Genomic DNA, 23,064 nt, shown 5'->3' on the forward strand with positions numbered 1-23,064 from the left:
ATCATTTTGCTTCAGTAAGCACCCATGATGCACCAGGCAAAGTATTTGTTGTGCCATCTAGCTAAATTCGTGGATGACACTTCCTTTCTTATAAAATCCTTGGAAAGTCTAGCACTAGAAATTAAAGTAATAAAGCAGATGCATTCTGCAGTTGAGCAGTGAACGGGCAGGGAACGCCACAGCTAAGGCTGCATCAGCAGCAGCTGGTACACCCTAAAGGGGCCATTTGGTGTGAAAAGTAACGTGTTAAGAGGCAATGTTTGTGTTGGTTTTTTTTAAACAGCTTTGGAATGAACACACCAAGTGAAACAAAGCAAGGCAGCCTTCTCTTCTGTCGGACTGTCAGTTCCTTAGAAGAACTCACAGTAGCAGAAGTTGCTAAGTCCAATACAGTTACGGGGGACATGAATGGTAAGAAATTATGCTTCTGTTATATGACACCATTGAAGGCCGTTTCATCATTCAGTTCAGCAAAGGTGACCCTGGCTATTCAGCCTTGTCCAGACCTATGGTAAGGTCATATCAGAAACAGAAGGGACATCAGGAGGGTCACCAGCCTGTTCTCCCACCTTAGGGTAGGGTCAGCTGTACTTGGTCTGGTCCCGATAGTTGTTATTGTAGTCTTTTCTTAAAATCCATACAGGGAGGAAATCTTTGAAATATCAAGGAAGCGTCTTCCAGTTCTTTGCTAACCTGGGCATTCAGAAGCATTCCTTGATGTCTCACCTAGACCTGCCTTGACTGCCACAACTGAAGCTAGCATTCCATCCAGCACAGTGAGATGGGTATGTTCATCTTGGTAGCAGTCTCCACCTGAAGACAACCATTCAGAGCCTTCCTCCTTAACTGTGCCTAAGGCTTCTGGTCTGTCCTTGTAAGTCACATTTTCAAGACCTTTAGTTATTATTTTTACTTGCCTCTGGGGTCTTCCCACCTGATCCACCCGTTCCATGAAAGGCACTGCCCAAACCAGAAGGCACGCCAGCTGAGGCTCCCCTGATGCCACATGGGATAGCAATTGCCCCGTATTTGACTGCCTGTGTCCCTCTGAATTCTTCCCATTCTGCAGTGGTTTGCCTTTCTGTCGGCAGCATGACCTTAGTTCATCTTCTGACCACATCACGTGTGGAGAGCTGCTAAGATTTTCTTTCCCAGCAGCACAGACGGAGCGTGTGCCAGGGGAACGAACGGGATACTAAGAGCCTCGGGGAGCAATCTCCTCATTGAAAGCGTGTGGCTGGGAGGCAGGAGTCGCGGCTGCCAGCTGCATCTCTGCCGCTACCTTGCCACAAACTGGAGACAGTTGTGTCTCGCATTTGTCAGGCACATTGAGAACTGCATATAGACATGCAAAAAGACAGCTTATTTTTTGGGGGGGAAGATGAAAATGAGGAATATGGCTTGTAAGAAATAAAACAAAACAGCTCTTGTTTTTTAAATTTTGTTTCATTTATTTGGCAGTAATATCCAAACCCCCCTGCTTCAAAAAAAATTACAAAATCAAGTAAAATAAGTGCACTAAGGAAACCTACAGAATACTGATAAATTTCACACATGTACAGGAGGGAATACAAAGGGAGGAGTGGGACTTTTTTGTTTGTTGCTTAAATTTGGTTTTTTTGGAAAGAGAACGACAAAAACCAAACCCCAAACCAAATGCCTTCCCTGCCCCTTGCAGTCTGTACAGCAATTGTCCCAGAGGGCAACAGCTGGAATCCAGCACTTCCTTCCCCAGCAGCCACGTCACCCTGCAGAAGTTACCAACCGACCAGCCTGCTGCAGGGTACGGCCTGGGCATCGCACACCTAACGCTGCCCTTCCCCTCGGCATGGCGGCGAGATGTTTCGGTCCCCTTTGGGGACTGTAGCCCTTAGAACCAGCATCGCTCTCTGCGCTTCCCTTTGAGGGCGCAAGGAGGAAAAGGCTCCGCAGAGCACAAGGAAGAAAAGACTCTGCAGGCAGCGGCCCTTTCCGTGGGGGCCCGTTTCGGGTGCTCCCGCCCCGCTGGCCCAGGCTACCCAAGGCTAGGCTGTATAGCTTGTCAGAGAGCCCAGCTCGCCTCGCCCGAGCTAGCAGCCACCCCTCCACCTTTGGTGCAAACACAAGCTCTGTAAACCTCACCTGCCAGCACCCACCTCTCCAGCTGCCCCCAGCAGCCATCCTCACAACAGCACATCCACAGGAGACAGGAAGGGGACCAGAGAACGCATTGCGTAACGCAGCCTACACAAGCCCTTCTGCAGTGGATTAGCCTCCGAGCTCCTGCGTGTGCTCTGGTTCCTCCAGTTGGAGATATTCCTGTCTGAACAATAAGATGTTATCCCCATCCAGGGAAAGCCTTTAAGGCAAGCTGTTGTTTCCTCTAAGGCACTTTAATGATCCAAGCTGGAAGGAAGTGAGCTGGGAGGCACAAACTGCTTTTCAGAGTGGGGTCAGAATAGCACATGAGGCTCTTTTGCCAGATCCAGCACATGAGGCTCTTTTGCTCATACAGTTGGGGAGAAGCAAGGGTGCTCCTAATAGGGCACACCTAACGGGTGCTCCTATTCCACCAACTGCTTCCTCCAGTGCCACCAGGACACAGTGACTCTGTCCCAGTGCAGCGCTGTCCATGTTACCCTCAGCTCCTGTGGATGCATTCCCCTCACCTTCACAGGCAACAGCTTCTCAAATCCAGACCCCCATGGGAAAAGAACCAGCCCCCTTTTGTATTTACTATGCCCAAACCTCCAAGCACGGCGGGGTAGATTATGATTCTCACTGGAAGTGCGGCACTGTGCCAAAGGCAATAGGAATCCTCTGGGTTCACAACAGGAAAACAGCTACAAGACCAGAGAGCCTTTAATAAACCTGGCTCACAGGCAAGACCACAGGAGGGACCAAGCCTTCCTCTCTTCCTACACGTGCTACGTACCAGTTCATTCTTCCTCTCCAAGGAAAGCGCTGTGCAAAAAGGGGAAGGTTGGGACAAAAGTCCTGCTGACCTTTACTCAAGCAGAACGTTTCTTTTGCAGATGCAAGTGGAGTTTTGCTTGAGGAAGCACTAGGGACTGCAAGAAACCTGGCAACAACCGCTGAAGTTGCTCACAGAGGGAAGATGGAAGTCACTAGCAGTCATCTCGGGGTACATGCAACTGCTTGGGATGCACAGCTGGGGCATGAAGGGAATGTGGAAACTAGATGTTCAGGTGTGTGAGTGCATGAAGTACATTCGACAACTGCAGGAGAAAATGAGCTGGGCTTGAGGCTACAGAGGTGATTGTCAACGAAACAGCATTTCATTTGTATCTATCTAGGACCAATGCTCTGAGAAAAAAATCAGACAAAAAAGACCCATGAAGGGATGGATGTGAGGGTGGCTAGAGATGGTCTGATCAAACTCTAAAATGCATCAGTAATGAGGCTTCCAGCCCTGACTCCAAACTCAGAGCTGGAATCAAAGACTAATGCTGCTGCCTCACCCCAGATGGAAATGGAAAGCCCAAGATGATGGCTAAGAGCCCAGACTCCCACTAAACAGATTTCCATGTAGGTAAGTCTTTTAAGATGCCCTACTAACAGGATGGCCCGGTCCTTCTGTCTCTAGACTACCTGGCACTTCTTTCTGGGCAATTTAGAGAGGCCTGAGCATGGACCTTGAGCACGTGGTCAACGCTAGCTAAGGGACCAAGAGCTAGAGAGCTGCAGTGTCAATCTGTGCCTGGTGAAACTAACTACATCCAGCCCTGTCTCTTCTTCCCACGAGGGACATTGCTATCCCCAGCTGAGAAATACCCTGTAGTGCAGGGCTCACAAGTTGCTTGTGGTGTCTGCGGTGTCTGAGCGCAGTGCGATACAAACTGTGTATGGGCATTACAGCACTGTCAATAAAAAACCCCCACAGGCTGGGTTTTCTTGAAAGACCTAGAGCTACGAAACATACAAAAGCTGAATTACTACCATAGGAAATAAAGTAATAAAAAAACCCAAACAACCAAAACAAAAGGGGGAGTCAGCATGTCAATGTGATAAGAAAAAAACATGATAGCACCTCTAAGGAGGGGGCAGGGAGAGTAAGAGTGAGATGAGGTCAAAAGGAACCATGTTGTGTTGGAGCCCACAATGTACTGGAGGAGCTGCTGGGGACAGTGGTGGAAAGCAAGGAGGAACGTGCTGGACTCATGCCAGAAGCATGGCACCACGACTTCCAGGTGTCACACCAGGCTGACCAGCTTTGAGGAGCAAGAACCAAAAGGGAGGGTAAGCAGGGCAAGGTCCTTGGCTAATGATGCCCTGCAGCACACGTGCTCAGCCACAAAACCGCCAGGCCCGTATTTCTGCAGCCAAGGCTGGTGCTGAAAATTGTATCGATTGAAGACCCCCTTTTCCATCCAGCACTGACCTCCGTCCTTTCCCCGGATCCAGGGGAACAAGAAATACCTGTTAATTTTTGGAGGGAGCAGCTGCCTGATCTGGGAAAGGGTCCCAGAGGCTGCCGTAAGTCCCTCTGAGCCTTCGAAGGCCCCAGCAATGAAGCTCCCTGAACAGGTGGGCTCTACTCCCCTTTCCTGGCCCCATTCTCTGTGTATTACAAAACAAATAACCCATCGCTATACAATGTAAATATCTGTGACTGGGCAACTGTAGCAGACACTTGTGCATACTGAGATCAGCACTGGAGGACAGGGTGGCAGGTTGGGCCCATCCTCCTGGGCTCCTCCGGTGTGGAGGCCCCTTACATCTCCTTGGTGCTCATTCTCTTGGTCTTCTCAGCCGTCTCCTAGAGAAAGAGAGCACAAAAGTGAAGCTCTGCACCAACACAGGAGCTGGCAGTGCCCTGAAGCCTTTGGTCCATCCACAAGCAGCGCCGACACTGGCTTACGTCTCAAAGCCTCACACCTGGATTTGTCCCCACAGGCAAAGAGAGATCCCCCTTTACTGTGCTCCCCCTTCTACCAGAAGTCCCCAAGCGACAGAAGCAGAGGGAACGCCTCTAGCAAGGAGAGGTGTAGTACAAGCAGAGCTTCCCAGCCTCACGCTAACCTGATGCTTCTGCAGTTCCTGAATGTATCTAGCCAGCTCCTCCTCAGTCAAGTCTTGATCAGGTCGCTGTCTCTGAGCAGGCACCTTCTCATTCTTCCCTGCAAACAGAAACAGAGTTCAGCATTATCACAAGTACGGGATGGAAATTTCAGAGGCTGAACCATGTAGAACAAAAAGAGGGAGGCTGGCCACAGCGCACCTCAAGCTTAGCAAGGCTTTGCTGGAGGAGGGTATGGGCTGGCTTCTTAGGAAGAGAACGGGCCTTGTGGCTGCCTGGGACTTCAGAACCTGGGTATCCAGTCTGCCCCCGTCTCTCCCACATCGTAAATAATAAAACCACAAGGAAGAGGCTGCATATTATTTAAAAGCACCACCTAGAATGAGTTCAAACATCTTGGCCTCTCGTAAGGAATAAATGGAAGCTCAGTGCTGTAACTGATGCCTAATGAAGAGGTAATTTCGCTCAGTGGATATGCAACTTGCTGATGTATCTGATCTGACTCTTTGCTTTCATTATCCCTCTGACAATAACCTCTAACCCCTCTGCTGCTCTGACATGGGCAGAAAGTCAAGGAATTGTCCCATTGCATGCTTCTGCCATGGATGCAGGGAACGAAGTAGGCAGCAAGAGTCTCTCATTCTGTTCCTTAACCTCCGAGACCTACGCAGAGCTCCTCTGGCAGCTCTACCAGTATCCCAGTTACCTCTTCTGAGGTGAGTTCCTTGCTGCCACAGCCAGGTCTGGGCTGAGGCGATCCCAGAGCCTCTGCAGCAGAAGGCCAGATAACCATGAAAGAAACCCTGTGCATACTCGTTGCTGTTCCCCTCTCTCCTACTCTGGCCAAACTACTGACTAGAGAGCTGAACTACCACACTGCTGACAGCTCCCGCACCACACTGAAAACAAAGCTCATGCAAAAACCTGGTTTCTAGGGAAGAAGGCCAGGAAAATGCAGTGCAGTGCTGGGAGGGTAGATGTAGCTCCTTGAGGAGGACCCGTGCCTTTCCCAAGGCAGGGGAAAGCTGGGTTTCCACTGGCCCTGGACCATCTGTGAGAAGGCAACACAGAGAGCCATCGTTCACAACCTCACCACGACTTCTCACAATTGTAACGTGGCTGTGAAAGTTCAAGAAGGGCCTTCCAAAGGAAGAACAGACAGACTAACCACCCTGCCTTAGTATGAACACCACCTCCCTTCGTCTCCATCATGATTATTTTCTTCTACAATTTTCATGACAAGAAGCGAAAATACTTTCTTGGCATTACTGGATGAAGCCTCCTATCTCCCCCCTGGGGCAGGACAGGACCCTAGCTCCTGCTTTATGGATAGCGTAAACGCAGATACAGCGTGGATACTGACACACAGACAGCAAAGCTGACTTACTCACACCTACACGTATGGTTGCAGACAGTGACCTATGTGGTCTGTGCATGCCCCAAGCCAGCCAGATACAGAGGTCTGGAAGATTTGGTGCTGAATTTTCGCGACACCGAATCCAAACTACAAACCCCGGCAGCGCTGCCCCCAGCCCAGTTACACACTTTCTGACCTCTAGAACAGAACCAGCTTGGGTTTGGCCCAACACGGGGCACGAGAGTGTGATGCAGAAGCCACCCATAGAGAAGCTGAGGAAAAGCTGGAGAGAGAAGAAATCTGGATAGCTGGTGGCCTCGGAAGGATAGAAGCAAAAATCTCTTTTGTACAAAACCAAATACAGTAATTGTCGGGAGAGCATACGGACCCTCGCATGTCATGGCAGTGCACACCCAGTTCCCACAGGCACAGACGCAGCGGTTGCACTCCACCTGGGTCTCTGCTCCGTCCTCATAGGTTTCATCTTCCAGGGCACACTCTAGAGAGGCACAAAACAAGGGCAGTCATTGTGAGACAGTGAGCAGGCTAAAGGTAACATATTTGGAGAAGCCTTTGGAGGGAAGAGATACAAGGTTTTGGAGGAGGCCTTCCTTCCCCTAACCACCAAAAGTTTCATAATGACTAAAACTTCCATGCTGAATTTGGTATCTGAAATCAGGCAGAGAATAATTTGGGAAAGTCAAACACGTAATTTTGCTTCCTCAAAACAAAACATTTCAATTTCTCAATTCCAAATGTCAGATTTGTTTGAATTTTCTGATCTGCTATACATGGAAAAGTACGCCCAAAGTGGAAAGTTTGGTTATTCTGAAACAATTCCTGTTCTAGGTGGGTAGAAGTTGGGGAAATGATTTGTGTAATTGCTGTTACCCTGGGAGAGGGAAAGGAAGGAAAACAAATATTTCTCATTTCAGCTCACATTTCTTCTCACAGCTCTATCATATGTCTAGGTCGAGGCCCCCAAAGCACTCAAGGGCCCACACGGTGTTAGGTGGAAACCAGGTGCTGATGTTTCCTGGGGGAGGTGCAGCCTCCCTAGCTTCCCACTGAAACAGGCAACAGAGGGTTCAACTTCATATTCCCTGGCAAGCGTAGCCTCTGCCTGCTCCTCGGTGCCACTGCAGTAAGTCTGGCACCTTTGGACCAGCACCACCCGAGGGGACAATCAGGCGAATGGCCAGGCACGCCTGGTCAGCAGAACACCAAGCTGCTTCCACGTGAACCGTGGCACCAAGCAGGATTTGGAAGGACAGCGAACTCTGAGATGTTCATCAGGGAGGTGCTCTGTGTGAAAGGCAGAGCGTAGCAGGACTTTGGTCTGGTCTGACTTTCCTAAGTTATCCAGACGTGAACTCCTCACATGATTTATCTCCACACTGTTAAATACATGCCTTGACCTTCTGAGCATACCATATCCATTTGACCTATGCCGTTGTTTCTAAAATCCAAACCTTTTTCATCACAAGAGCGGTGGGGGCTCTGGGACAGAAAATACAGTACTTTTGACACAATGCAGGGACAAACGGGATGCTGTCGGATGCGAGGTAGGCATGTATCAACATTATCTCTGGGAACAGAGTTACAGCATCCAATGTCTGGCCCAAAGCTGGTCTCTTTTCCTTCCTCCCTTCCCAGGACCCCTCTGGTTCCCCAATACAAGTGGGGAGCTCCTACTTTTCTCTGGTGGGTTGAAGGATGGGCTGAGGCACTTGAGAAATTCATTGAAGCTGAGCTTCCAGTCAGCATTTTCATCTGACAGCTCGATGAGGGCATCTACGCAGAGTCCCCTGAAAGGAAACACAGAGGCATGTTCTGCACAGGGCTGCGCTAGGCTGGTCCCTGCTCTGCTGGCTTCGGAGTGCCGATGAATAAAACCAGTAATAACCAGGAAGGCTCTGAGATGCCTGGCAGAAGCAGCTTCTGTACGGATACCTCACTGGATACAGACAAAAGAAAAATTTTGTCACAAAAAATTTCCTGGTCACAAAATACTCCCTGCTGGGCAAAGGCCCAGGAAGTTGGGGGATATTCAGAACAGCAGGAACATGACCCTCTTGACATCTACATGCTGTCACGCGAGTAGAGATGCAAGTACAGCATAACCACAAGCAGCCTGTTCTCATAGTCTGGCACGCAGTGGCGCACACACAAAGGGAAACCTCTCAAACTACACCTTCATGTGACGCACCAGCTCTAACTGCAGGCTGTCTGTGAGCTGTGTTTTCTCACCATCTTCTTTGCGCTGGATCTAGCAGGCAAAAGGTGAGTAGAGTCCACTGGAAAGGCCATTTATTAGGAAATAAAATAGAAGACAAATTTTCTGTCACCCAACTCACCTTCTGGCTGCATACCTACTAAATTTAAGGCAAAAGAGTGTCGGAATACATGCCTAACACGAAGGGTAGGGGTGGGACTGCTCCTTGTGGTGGTATCCACACCTAATCAAGTGAGAAGCCACTTCATACACAGCTACCTTTGTTAGTGCAAGGCCTAACTGATATTGTCCATGAGTGGATTTTCATGCCCCCTTCTACCACACCTGACCCCCTAGCCCTTCTTCTGGCACCCTGTCCACTGCCCACCTGAGCAGCTTGTTGGTCTCCTGGTCCATGTAGGTGGTGATGTTGACAGCGGTCTCATTCTGCTCCACAAACTTCAGGAATTCAGTGGAGTCCAAGCGAGAATCACCATTGTCAAAGCTCTGCAGGGAAGAATGGGCAGATTTGAGAGTCTGGTGTATCGGTTCAGGGTACCACTCCCTTCTCCCTCTTCCCGTGTACTTAGCATTTTTGAAGCTTGCATCGTCCCTGTTCTGCACAGAGGCCCAGAGAAAAGCAGCAACATATCCATACTAGCATCAGAACTGGGAGACACGATCCTACCCTTGTGCTCACCGATAAGCTACACTGCCTCTCATTCACCTCCTGCTGCTTGATTTATGGCTCTAACCCCATTTCTTCTCTTTGTTCAGCCAGCTCTTAGCCTTCTTATACATCTCCTGCCTCAGAGCAGACCAGTTGCATTCAAGGAGGTGTCGCCTTTCCAATACGTGTAAATTCAAAGCTGTGCCTGGACTCTTGACAGTGACGAAAGGGAAAATCACAGGAAGCAATTTTCTGCTGATCCCAAAGAACAAACAATTTAATGCAACAGCACAACGCCTTGCCACCAACTTCTCAAGGTCCTGACAGGACTCCTGGCACTGAAGAGCAGGATTTTTAGCCCCAAAATCCTGGCTGTACTCCCAAAGAAGTAATTGCATTTTGCCTTCCTGTTTGGAGATGTCATATCACAGTGCTGGGCACTCAGCAGGAACTGCCGGGCCCCCTCAGAGACAGCTGCATTGCAGTGAGGGGAAAATGAATCCTGCACACAAGACTGCCGCTGGGTAATTTTTGCTGTGTGACTTGGGGCAGGTCACTGTGGCTCCTTGTGCAGCGCTTCCAGGAATGCTGGAAAAGACACTGCCTGATGTTACCTCTATGTCGTTCAGGAGAAGCCTGTAGGGCTAGGAAAACTACCCTGCACGCTGCAGCCTGCATAACTGCTCTGCTAACATGGTGACTTCTACTGGACTTCGAAGCCTCTTGTCCCGCTATTTCTTGTGAAAGTGGCTGTAGTTCTCTTAATGACCCAGACACAATTAAACTAGTTTTCTTGCCTTTTGATGCTATGATCTGCATTTACGTGTTACCTCAGAGACCCTCCAACAGAGCAGCTTCCCATTACTGGCCTCACACCTCTTGAAGCAAGATCCTTCAAGGTCATGGCCTGCCTGATGAGCAATCCACATCCCAGTGATCCGCACAAGTCAGGCTTCTGGGAGGGAAACAGCTCAATGCCAATCTACAAACCTCCCCATCAAGAAGAAAAGGGAAAAGCTGCATGTCATCTTTGCCTCCAGTGTTTATTAACTGCAGGGCAGGAGTCAGGCTATCTGCAGGGCAGGCATGCAGAGCTCTGTGGCTGGGCACGGCAGAATTCCTCCAGTGACAGTGGACCCTCATTGGTGACACAAATTTATGTGTCTTTGAACACATTTAATTTGCTTTGCTTGGATTTGTCCCAAGTGGTTCCAAGCTCTGAATTCTGCTTTAGAAAGTATTTAAAAGCTTTAAGCGTTGTTGATATGGTGGATTACACCTGACAGAGAAGGAAATTCCCCATTTGGTCTGAGAAAAGGTATTGCTTTGTCATGGAAACTTTCACCTGCTTGTGCCTGGGATCAGTGCACCAGAAAAAGGGGGACAGTAAAGAGAACGTGAGGCTGCTGCCTCTGAGTGGTGGCCATGGGATTTCCCCAGTGCCCTGACAGGTATGCGGCCGGCAGGGGTGACTGGGCTGCGCACGGCAGTGGAGCAAGCCTGTGGCTGGCTCATGCATTTCAGCAAAGCCCACGGTCTGGGGAGACTCTCTGCAAAGGTGGCTGGGGACAGCACGTTTGCAGGGGGAGCAACCGAGGAGCTCCGCTCCATGGGCTGCTGTGGCTGTTGGGTGCTGGCAGGTGCTGGCGGGGGTGCCTGAGGCAGTGGGCCACAGCCGGTTTCCACAGACAGCAGCATTAATGGCTACAGAGGCGAAGATGCTCTCTGGAGCGTGGGGACCAGCTCCTCTGTCTCACCAGGGGGTGCCATTGCCATGGCAAATTTGCTTGCAGTGCTAACTCCTGTCAGGCATCATTAATCTCTTGCTGTCAACAGCTTATGATTTAAACACTCTCCCCCCTTCCCCACCTGCTCCTGCAGCTCCATGCTGAATACTTTGAAGTCTTTATCTGGAGCCAGGCCTGAGGGGGAGGGTGGCAGCAGTGCATGTGGCAGGAGCATGGGAGAAGCTTGTGATCTGCCAGTTACAAAAGGGGATGGGGATGGGCTGAGGGACAGACTGACAAGGAGGAGGGAACAGGAACAGGATTATTGCAGGGTCTGACACTCATGGGCGGCTCCTCTCTCTCTGCAGAGCACCAAGGGACTGCCAGCTCTCAGCCACAACTGGGCCATATTCCTTGCAAGCAAATATTCCCCTTGAAGCCCCCAGGCATCCCCTATCCCCATCTCAACATGGCCTGGGGACCGTCTGGAACAAAGGATCGGCAGCTCCTGCCCCAGCTTCCTGCTCCTTCTACCTGCATTTCCAGCACTTTCACCCACCTCTTCTCCTCTGGCTATCTTTTGTCCCCTGAGATCAGTTCTCTCCCCTGCCGCAGGCGCATCTGGCCTGCCCTACTTCTTTTCCCAGGGCAGGTCAGACACCAGGAGCCAGGGATGCTCCAGGTCTGGGTTCTTACGTAGCCTTGTCAGTGGCTCCGTCAGCCACTGCTGCAGACACCCCGTAACACATCGCGCTGCAGGACATACCAGAGCTCCCTGGCCCCCAGCTCGACAGGGACGTCACACACTGGAGCCTCTTGGGTTGGGGCCATGGCAGCTGTTTTGCAGTGACAGGGAAAGAAATGTTCTCTGGCCTCCACGGTAGGCGCTGCTCTACTTGCCTTGAAATACTTGTCCAGGACTTCGCTGTAGTTGCTGCCCTTGGAAAACCAGCCATCTGGGATAATCTCAGCCTCCAACCACTGGATGACACGGCGACGAAGCTCGTCCCTGTCCGACTGGTAGCAGACGACTGTAATGGGAGAAGGTGTGGCAGAAGAAAAAACAAGGATGAGAGAAACGGAGTTGGCAGGGAGATCACAGAGAGACGACTGGAAAGAAAAGCCAGCCAGGCCACCTTGATGGCAGTTCACAGGCCCTTGTCCCTTGGAGATGCACCACTGCCAGAGCAAAGCAGGGGTGCCATGTGCTGAACGGCGGATGGGCTGTGGGTGACACCATGTGGCAAGGCCAGAAAATGACACTCCTGCCAAAGCTCCACCACCTTCCCAGCCCTGAGGCTTTTGGAAGAACAACCCAGAGCTGACTCATCTTGGTGTGAAGAGTCCCCAGACTGAGGGAGGAAGGTGACTGACGCTGTCCCCAGGCTTCCCGATGCTGTGCAGCACTGCCACCAGCTGCCATCCCTCAGATACCAAAACCTCTATCCTCTGCAAGGACAAAGAGTAGACAAAGAGCAAGCCCTCCCACCACACTGTCCCCAGGACTCAGATTTTAGGGCCTTCTGCCTCAGAAGATTTTGACTGTTCAAAGCCCTGACTTGTCTGACTGGAAATGAGAGGGGATCAAGTCAGGCTTGTTCACAGTATTCTCACAGCTTTCTCTAGTGGACATGACTTTGTGTGCTAGCACCAAACCATGCACTTAGAAGCAAAATGAAAGCCTAGATCTTCTGGCTTCTGCGAGTTGTCACACCCACCCAGAGGTCAACGGAACCAGAAGGGGAATCAGTGTGCACTGATGTCACTTACACACACTAAGAATCTTCTTCTGAATCCAGTGACTACAATCACAACCAGACAGACAGATGAAAAAACAAACCTGTAGGGATTCTGCACGTTTAGTTTTGAACTTCCTTAAAACTGCTTTGAGGTGGTAGCCATGCTCTGACATGGCCCTTTCCATTAAGCTTGTATGAGGGTTTGCTCTCATCTGTCTGAGGAACTTGAAAATTATAGAGCTCCAGCACTTAGAGGCCATGGACGGGAAAAGGGTCCCCTGATGAGGAACAGGCCACAGCCCCAAAATCCATAGTCTAAGTACACATGGCAATGCATAAAGGGAGAAACCGGGCACAGGGAATCAAACAGACTTCTCATAGTATCATTAGGTTGGAAGAGACCTTTAAGATCATCTGTTGGCTGACAGAAGGAGGCAGTTCAGCTCTGCCTCCCGACTCCCCGGACCATGCCCCATTCCTTACGCAGTGCTGCCTCTGCCTTTGCGCCCATCGGTTAATCACTCCTAAAGCAAAGTCTCCTTGCTCTCGGAGTTGGGGACAACAGCTCCACAGTTACTGCGTTTTAGATCCTCAATGAAACAGGTAAAAGAGCACCTCAGTCTGGGTGATAAGCACAGCTTGTGTCCCTAGGGGCAAACTGGGTTTCATTGCACGCTGTCTGTGCTGAGTCCCTGAGACATCCCAGCACAGTGAAGAGCCCAGGAGATGGACGAGCTCTGAAAGGTTATGCAGGAGTAAGGAGCCGGGCAAACATACTTCAGCTGATTCACCAGCTCAGACTCTGCTACAGCCAGCGCAGAGGTATGACTTACACAGGGCTGTGCAGCCTCCCCAGCAGGCCGCCCTCCCCATCTCTTCTCCCAAATGCATACAGAGGCCCCAGCCAGAAAGGAGGTGGCTTCTTACCTGGACTTGCAGCTGGATTGTCAGACTTCTTCTCTGTTAATGGAAAGACAGAAGACATTGCTGGTGCAACATGAAGCAATACGAACCTCCTCCCACCCTGGGTGCTGCTTGGGCAAGGGCAGAAGAGCCTGGGAGTCCTGAACTGGAACATCTGTCACCCTGAGGGGAGACTGAGGACTGTTTAGCCTGGAGAAGAGAAGGCTCAGGGACAATCTCGTCCATGTTTATACATTTGATGGGAGGGAATAAAGAAGACTGAGCCTAACTTTTCTCCATGGTGTCCAGTGACAGGGCAAGAGGCAGCAGGTACATATTTAAACACATGAAATTCAGTCTGAACATGAGAAACCACTTTTTTACTGCACGGCTAGCATGGGAAGGAGTTAAACAGCCCTGCCACTGAGCAAAACCCTTGCTCCTGAAGTTCTTGAAGTCCCTCATGAATATGGATGGTAGTATGGATTTTAGGGGTTTATCCTTAGTCTGACCTTTCCTCAGCTGGTAGACTGAGCCACCTGCCTGGCTGACTCCACAAGGCTCAGAGGCAGGTGGGAGCAAGAAGTTGCCCTGCTCTCCCGAGTCCCCCCGCTCCCAGCAACCCAGGGAGACAATAGCTCCAAGATCTCACCACAGGCACGGTGCCAGGGTCCTGAGAGCACTAATGAGGTTTTAACGATCCTGCCAACCTTACCTAGGGCCTCCATCCACACTCTACGCATGAGCCCAGGGGCTCCATTTCAGCTGATGTCTCAGGCCCTAGCCCTTGCCTGGGATTACGTTGTAGGTATGCTTGTCTCCCGATCTGCTGCAACCATTCCTGTACCTGCCACAGACCCTGCTGATCTAGGCCCTGACCTGGTGACTGCCTTCCCACCTTGATCTCAGACCTGCTATAGACTACGTCACTACGCACTTGCCTGGCAATTTCTGGCCTGTGCCTGATTATGGTTACTAACACCAGACTTGATTCCATGGCTTGACTTCAGGCCTCCTTCATCACCACAAACTTGCCTGGTGATCTGGAGTCTCAGTTGAACCTGGCTGTCGTTCCCAGGCTTGCCCTGTTTACCCCACTCAGCAACTGTGGGACGAAGTCCTGGCTAGTGAGGCGCCTGCCTTGCCTTAGCATGCTTGGCTTCCGACTCTCCCTCCCTTGGAGTGTAGCCCTTATCGATGGGGTTACCTTTACAGTGGCCATCGTGATCCACCTGTATCTTGGAGCCAGTGAGGCAGGCATCACGGTGCAGCTCACAGTGGTTCAGGTACGTCTTGCCATTGCTACCACACACAGGCCTCTTGTGAGGTTTGCATTGCTGTGAGAGAGCCAGAGAAGACAGCATTTTACCTGCCTCTTTGGGACAGCTAGAGGGAGGCAGGCAAGTCTCAGCACCAGCCCAACTCAACAGAGGCCCTTGGCACAGCTTCCTTGGCCCAAAAAGTATTTGGAGCAGGCTGAGTCCACCTATCATCACCCCAGAAAAGCCTGCACAGGGAATTCTGTGGGTGGCGTTCAAAGGCTTCACTTTATCCCAGCCTCTGTCACCACCACCATGACGGGAGCCTTCCTGAAAGCACAGCTCAGCAGAAATATTGGGGCCCGACATAAATACTGCACATACTGCTACAAGTGCTGCTCTGGTGGCATGGACATGCCTGCCGGGAGGTGTTTCTGCAAATCTGTTCCGAGCACTTCTGCTTGCTCAGCTCTGTTGCGTCTCTTCGGAGACTCTGCTCCCCCCTTCTGCAACCGAACGCAGAACAAGCCACCAGCCACGGGCCTACAGCAGAGGGAGGGTTCACCTGGGCTGCTGTTCAGGCTGTGGGCTTCTTCCTCCCGTCCCTTTCAGTCTGGCCAAGCCTACCCAGAGTGACAGACTCTCTTCCTGTCAGCAGGGCATTTCATTCTCCAGCACCCAGGCTGGCCACGTCAGAGCTGCAGGCTCCAAGGGAAGTGGGAACAAAGAGCCACATGCCCATTCCCAGGAGACAGGCAGGAACGGTTTGAAAGCACGGGGCAGAGCAGAGTAGGGAGACACTGTGTCTCTACAGCTGAGAAAGACTCTTCTAATCACCCGTGGCTCCCTGCTGGATGAAGCTATTCATCCTCACAGCACTCTACCACAATTATCTCCATTTTACAAAAGCTGATTTTTAGTAGGGTGCTTGTAACCTCCTCAAACAAGATGCGAGTGAGGGCAGGCTGCCTTGGAGCTTACAGACCACTCCCCAGAGTGCCCTCCAGAGCCAGCTGCATATCAATACCCTACTGGGCTTTCCCAGCAAAAGACCTCCAGCCAAGTCCCCCGTGCACGTTAAGACCCTATGCAGTTGTGCAAGCAGCACAGCTGCAAGCCACAGACAATATCTACCCTGCAGGGCTCTTCTCCCACAGCACACTGGTGTTTGAAGAGCCGCTGTGCATTTGCAGCTGCTTCTAAACAGCCACAGCCTCATCCCATCACAGGATCCTTCCAGCGACAGAAACTCAGCTGGGGGGTGATGGTGGTGACACCCGTCCCAGATGCAGACCCTGTGCCGCCCCCGTACCTCAATGCAGAGGCAGGTTGGCTCTCCCTTCTCAGTCACTGTACACTCCCGCCCAGCTCCGCAGAAAACGTTGGCACAGATCTTGGATTTGCTCCTTGGCTCTTCCTGCAAGATACAAAGTAAGAGACACAAAATACACCAAGTTACACAGAAGAGCAGCAACACAGCTTTAAAAATAACACATTTAACTTGTAGACTGGACCAAAGAGCTCCAAGGCGGTAAGGCACAGATTACAGCACAAGAGAGACATGACTGCAATAGACAGACAGCTGAGACAATAATCAGGAGCAGATACAAGAGCGACGGCTACAGCCCCAGCAGTAGAGGGCTTCCCTGACATCAGTCCTGAAAAATCACCTAGAAGAACTGGAGCAAACATGAGCAAGAGGAAGTCTAGCACGAATGGCAAGAATAATTTGCTCATGTCAACGACTGCTGTCTTCAAAATTTTTTTTCATGGAGGGCAGGAAGCAGAAATGTTTTTGCTGGAGACATTTAAGAAGAAGGTGAACATAACCCTGGAGAAAGGTGTGATACCAAACAGGCAGAAGGAAACGCCATCAGGCACCAGATAATGCCCCCATCACAAAAATATTTCACAAAACTACATGACCCATTATCTTAACTCCACCAGTCAAGATTAAACACTTCAAAGGAAGAAACACTGTCATAGATAATTATACAGTAACCTTCTCACAAAGAACATTTCTTCCTGGTCCCTGACAGCCAGCAGTTGACTTATGCCCTGCAGCACAATTTATACGCTTTACAGTTTTCTTCTAGCCAAAGTCATCACAAGTATTCTTGGGGTTTGTGTAACTGTCAATTCCTTTTTTTCAAGTCCCACTGCATTCCCAAGCTGGTGACACCTAGCAGGGAAGATTTCCCAAGTTAATCATGTTTTCAACATAACCACCATTTACTTTTATCAGTTTAATGGATATTTTTTTCCTTAGGCTTTTAAAAGAGAAGACGGTTCCAGGGGTTCAGGCTCAGAAGACCCTGGTTTAATTCCCTGCTTTGTCATTAATTTCCTTTGTGACTCTCATTTAATCTAACATTTCCACATGTATGTTAAGTGTCTGGTTCAGGCCAGTCAACTGGCTTCCTCAACAGTTTTGTATCAGAGACAGAAGGCCTGTACAGAGGAATGTAAAATAATCAGTGGGATAGGTCAATCACATCTGCTGCAACTCCTCTGATACACAAAAGTGTTTTCACCTTCTGATCTGAGTGTTATTCTTAACCTTTGCTCATCTGTGGTATCTTTGTACTTCCATCATACACTTTTGAAAGTAGGTGATCAAAAAGGAGCTGAATTTGCCTGAGGAGCAAGTGATAACATACAATGACAAATGCTGAGTACAATTTTTCTCTTGTTGCTTCTTTATCCTCTTTCGGTTTTTTGTTTTGCTTTTAAATCACAATTTCAGTGAGTTGCTGTCTTTACTGAACAGCCCACAGTGACGGCCAGATGAGTTTCTGAATGGCTTTGCCCTGGTCTTCAGAATATTTTGTCTGTTGGCCTACTGCACAGTCATCAAGCTCAAGGAGGTCTTCTCAAAACACTACAGGATTCCCTTCAGGTTCACACAGTAGCAAACACCCTTCTGACTTTCTGCAAATGTTCTGCAAAACGTTTGCTGCTTATCCTGTAAAATAAAAATACAGTGTTGAGACACATCAGCCTCCTAGCTCAGAAACATACACCGTGTCCCAGGCCTGCTCACCCCACGAAGACAGTCTGTTATCCTCCCTCTGCCCCTTCATCCTCCTTTCACGTATTGTTTCTTGAGCTATGAAAGGCATTCTGCCCCTTCTGCTGCACCCACTCCTCTTTAACTGCCTTCTGGTGGAGAGCTGGGGTAAATGACCTAGGTGCTTCTGGGATGGGATGGAGCAAAGCAACCTCACACAACTTAGGGCAGGAACAGAAGAACTCATTTTGCAGAAAGCACAAACTAAAAAAATTCTCCCAGGCTGCAGTCCGACTAGGGCACTCACAAACCTAAAATGCACTGCAGACACCGACGTGCTGATCCAATTAAAGGGTTTCAAACAACACGCTCATCCTTTCGCTGAGCCAAAGACCAGGAAAAAAAAGAGGGAGATGCTTCCGAACCCCGGCCCGCCGAGGTGTGCAGGCCAGGCGCCTGGCAATAGATGGCAGTACCCTGCCTCTCCTTCCCACGGCCAGGCAGGGCTGCCAGCAGCAGGCTCCCGCCTGACCCACCGATGCCAAACCTGCCTCTTGCCTTGGACTGAGGCTTACGGCACCTGCTGCAACCACAGCCGGCCTCGGCAGGGTCCACAGGGACCTAGCTGGGCTCGCAAGATCCCTCTCTCCATGCCAGCTCACTGGAAACCAGGCCTGCGATGTGGTCATCCTGGCTGCAACTCCCTCCCTGGCAGTTCCGGAGCCCAGGAGCCGTCCCACCGCTCTTCCTCTGGGAGCTGGGCTGGCGATGCTGGCAGTGACCCCACCAGAGCAGCCTCTGAACACACCCCGCCTCCCACCAGCCCAGAAGGCCGCGTTACTCTGACTTTTCTTATTAACCAAAGCAATATGGCTTGCTGCTTGCAGCTGTCCTAGGCGGGCAGTGGGTTGGAGCTGGCACAGCTGGCTCCGCGGCAGGGGTCTGGCCGGGGAGAGAAGGGAATCGCGCTGCTCCGCCTGCCTGCCCCCTCGCCGGCACAGGGTTTCTCAGGCCCAGCTTGCTCATCCTCCCTCCTGGCAGCAGCGACCATGGCAGGAGCTACAAGGCCGGGTGCTGGTTCCACCTTTGGTGAAAGCAGCTCTCAGCTTTCACCCCAGCTCCCCACGCCCCCCATCCTTGCAACGCTAACCCCACAAACCTTGCTTTCACCACCTGCAACCTACAAACCACTGCTCATTCTATTCATATGCCCCCTTCCCAAAATCCCAGAGACCCTCACTTCCTTCCCTCACCAGACCTCAACTCTCCCACCCTACCTCTACCCCATCCTTCACCTGCAGCCTGCCCCATTGCAGCTGCTTTGCAGGGTGAGGTGCGCTCCTCTGCCAGGCGTTGGCAGCTGCTACTGCAGATCCTGCCTCCACCTCCTGCAAGAGTCAGAAAACAGTCTCCTCCACCAGCCCGCACACAGATGAAGTTAGCAGTTGCCACTGCTGCTGTTTGGTACAGCCACGCAGCTCCGAGGTGGCTCATGGCATACCATGGCTGCTTGCTCTAGCAGCTCGTGGCCACCTTCCCAGCAAATGCCCGAGTCTCCTGTGCGTAACCGGGTGTGTAACGGAGACAGCGGTGGATGAACGGATGAGTATTGGTAGAGGTCTGCAAATGAGGCTTTATAATCTTCATTCCCGATTCTCTGATGACCTCCCAGATGCCCCAGACAAATTAGTTTCTTGTGGCAGATAGTCTGATCTGACCTTGCACCTTGTCATGTTTGCTCTTTATAAAGCCCCATCTACCGGAGTCATGTGAGTAAGTGGGGAAGGCAGCTGCCACTTCAATATTCAATAGCTCGTCCTCGCACCTACCATGTAAAAACTTGAAAATACAACCTGCAAAGGTTTAAATGCAAGGTCACACACACAAAAAGACTCCACAGTGTTTCCATGGCATTGCCCTTAAATGAATTTCAGGATGTGGGGGCTGGAATCATGGTTTTTACACTGCTTCCTCCCTGCAAGCTGCCATTGCCTTCTCTGTCACCGTGGGCTTGGGAAGTGCCACTCATCCCTGTGCACAGCGCGCTCAGGCAGGCGGAAGGGAAAGGGCAGAGAGTCGTTACTAATTGCTGCATGGTGGCATTTACACCGCGAGCCGTGACAAGGCTGCTCCTCCTCTCATCAGGTGAGATGCCCAAGCTCCCTCTGTCTGGCCAATGCTTTTAATGACTCCTCTGCTGCCCAGAGAGCAAGTGGGAAGGTGTGAAAACAGGGAGCATGAAGCCAGGGCAGGAGCACCCAGACTCCGGAGCGTCTGCCATGGCACAGGGGCACTCCCGACTCTTCACCCCGCAACCTCCACAGGGGCACAACCGCCCCAGACGTCTTCTCAGGCAAAGACCATGGAGAAAGCTGTTTGCCATGGCTCACGGGCCAGAAACTCAGGGCAACCAGGCAGCTGCAGCATCATGTACACACAGCCCAGACTGTCTGCCAAACAGGGATGGGAACGCACGCCGCTTTCGGGGGGCCGGGAAGTGCATTCCCATGGACGAGGTTTCTTGCATGCAAATGGGCAAGTGCCAAGCAGAAGACACGAGCTGACAGTATAGTGAGCCACACGCACTGCTTCTGCCTCAGCTGTTGCTTCCCAGGGAGCAAGGAGGAAAAAAAAAGAGACATTGCCAAGGCATCCACTGGCGAGAAAGCCCGTGGCATTGCCGGTGGTGAGGGATCACCATGGCAACCAGCAGTGCGGGGCCTCAAGGTAGAGAGCTAAAATTAGGCAGCAGCGGGGAGGGCTGTTTCTCATCTCTAGCAGCAACCGGTGCTGAGGAGTCGGACCTCCAACACGGCCTAAGTGCAGATGTCAGGAGCATTTCCGAGCCCCTGCCTGCACCCGGACGTCCAGCACCCGGCGTGGCTCAACACACCAACAGGCAGCGCCACGGGTGGGTCTGCACAGGGTCCCGAGGTCCTCGAGCTGCCGTGCTCCTCCGTGCCGGTGGGGCTGCAGGGAAACAGCACCACGTCTGCAGCGAATGTATGAGTGAAGGCACAGACGAAGGAATCGAGGCGGTTGTGGCTCCTTGCCTTTGCACGGGAGCTGCTCCCTGCAGCTGTCCCTTGACAGCTCCCTCCCCCGCCCCTGCCGAGCCACAACTGCCTGGTGTCGCTTGGCGGAAACACCGACTTTCCCAGCCAGCCCGTGAAAGCTGAAACCATTAACAGTTCAGCGATAAAACACCTTTGTAAGGAAGAACAAGCTTCCACCTGCAGAGAAGAGCCGTGCAAGCAGCTGCATGTCCACCTCGCGCGCTGCCCGCAGGGAGCAGGAGGGATTTCTGCCATTACGCATGCTCTGGGAAACGAGCAGGGAGCCGGCCCTGCTAGGAGGTGGGGAGTTAACGTGCTTGAAAACGATCCCTCAGGATTGGTTTTTGCTTTCTGCACATCCTTCCACACAAAACTTGCTCTTGGAGATCTCAAAAGTCTTTTGCTCAGCAGCCCACGCTGCACTGGAGAAACACTACCTGCCGTCCTGCTCCTACTGACACAACTAAAAAGCTTTTCTGCTATCAGCAGCAACTGTAGGTCTTTTTCCTCTTCTGGCATCAGTTTGTGGAAGTCTGTAAAATGACTTAACTCCTCACATAATGCTCTGTGATGTTTGCTGTAAAATCAAGGCTTTGCCCTGCCTGACATGCGAGGAAATCAAAGTGCTCTAGACCTGTAGCACTGAAAGCTACTCCAGGAGGCAAGGCCACGTGTCACACAAACATGAGTACCACACAGATAAGGCAAAACCAAAGAACACCAAAACGATCCGTGGGGTTGCATGACTTGAACAGATTCTCATGCTTTAGGGATGGCAGCAGCCAAAGCTGGAAGTTTTCAGATATAACCAGTACAATTCATAATGGGCTCCCACCACACAGACAGGGAGAGACAAGCTTTGCATCTACGTGTTTCAGCCCGGTCTCCCTACGGCTTCCCATCCACATGCCTTTTGCCTGTTCCCTGTCACGGCTGACACCCGAGTAGGGATGTAAGGGGTCCCCAAATGCACCGAGGTGCCACTGGTAAACAGCACTGCCTGCACAATTTCTAAACCAACTACACCCAGCCGTGAAAATTAGCACTTTGTTCAGCTGTTGTCTTGGCAATGTTTTCTTCTCAGCGCAGAAAGATTGGGAGACACAAGGTGCTAGGTCAAGGGTGCAGAAAGCTGAGATGAGAAGCCATGTCTCGACTCCCAAACCTCTCTCCTCTCCTGTTGTGGGGCTGACAGGGAGAAGCACTGCATTGTGCTGCTATATTCAAAAAGAGCGCTGGGCAGCAGAGCAGCTCTGGGGCATCAGGAAAACTTCACAACTCCTGTACAGTGGTGGCACTAAGAAAACATTTGGCTCATGATTTCATCCCATTATTCAAGTGCATCTCCTGGGAAACAGCTCTTTGGGCAGTATGCCCTCCTGCAGAGGTCCAGGGAGAGCAGATCCCGCGTTTGCGGGACGGCACGCACGGACAGGCAGCCTGTCACCTCTGGCCATTTCAGCCACTGGCTCTTGACAGCACGTTCATTCGTCCTGTTGTTCTGGTTTGTGGCTAACAAGAAAAGTCCTCATCCCTCCCCGCAAACCTGACCTAATTCCTGTGGCAGCTCCCTGGATCCTCTAACACACTGGTGTGACAGGGTGGAAGTTTGGCAGCAGCGTAAAATGAGCAGATTAGCACAAAACAAGCGGGCACCCCTGACATTTGGTGTGCCATAAATAGAGAGGTAAGGCGAACACTGCAATTTCTCTTCCTTAAGGCTATTGCCTCAGGACATCTGCAGACTCTGGAAGAAACCCCACACTAATTATCTTTAAGTCTGAATCAGGTTTAATTTTCAGTTGTCAAAGGCAAGATGGAGATAAGCCCAGCAGGGGGGGTTGAACCATGTCTGATTCCCAGTTCAGCTCGCCAGTAAAACCTACCTCCCAGGACATCATCACTATTAGGATGGTATAGTGGGCTATGGAAGGATCCGTATCCTCTACCCTGGAAGGAAACCTGCCACAAGAGGCTGTTGAACACACTGGTGCAGGGTCATCAGCTGCACCCTCCCTCTGGTCTGGTGTTACGTGGTCCCAAAGTGGCACCCTCTGGAGCCGCTGACCCCCCGAACTCCCCCTTCCCTTGCCTCTGGGAGGCACACG

The 23,064-nt window shown here is 51.3% G+C and overlaps 1 protein-coding gene across 1 annotated transcript in view; it reads right to left on the reverse strand.

Annotated features, from left to right (window-relative positions):
* Positions 1 to 1,427: 1,427 nt before the first annotated feature.
* The window catches only part of FSTL1 (follistatin like 1), a 54,028-nt gene continuing 32,391 nt past the window's right edge, over positions 1,428 to 23,064 (reverse strand). Inside the window, exons 3-11 of the mRNA XM_037389304.1 lie at positions 16,203 to 16,307; positions 14,839 to 14,968; positions 13,656 to 13,688; positions 11,890 to 12,020; positions 8,981 to 9,099; positions 8,073 to 8,185; positions 6,766 to 6,876; positions 5,023 to 5,120; positions 1,428 to 4,759 (exon numbers count right to left, since the gene is read on the reverse strand). Coding sequence (XP_037245201.1) covers positions 4,715 to 4,759; positions 5,023 to 5,120; positions 6,766 to 6,876; positions 8,073 to 8,185; positions 8,981 to 9,099; positions 11,890 to 12,020; positions 13,656 to 13,688; positions 14,839 to 14,968; positions 16,203 to 16,307 — 885 coding nt within the window. The 3' untranslated portion in view covers positions 1,428 to 4,714. The remainder of the gene's footprint in view (positions 4,760 to 5,022; positions 5,121 to 6,765; positions 6,877 to 8,072; positions 8,186 to 8,980; positions 9,100 to 11,889; positions 12,021 to 13,655; positions 13,689 to 14,838; positions 14,969 to 16,202; positions 16,308 to 23,064) is intronic.

This window comes from Falco rusticolus, chromosome 5 (assembly GCF_015220075.1).
Source record: "Falco rusticolus isolate bFalRus1 chromosome 5, bFalRus1.pri, whole genome shotgun sequence".
Taxonomy (NCBI): Eukaryota; Metazoa; Chordata; class Aves; order Falconiformes; family Falconidae; genus Falco; species Falco rusticolus.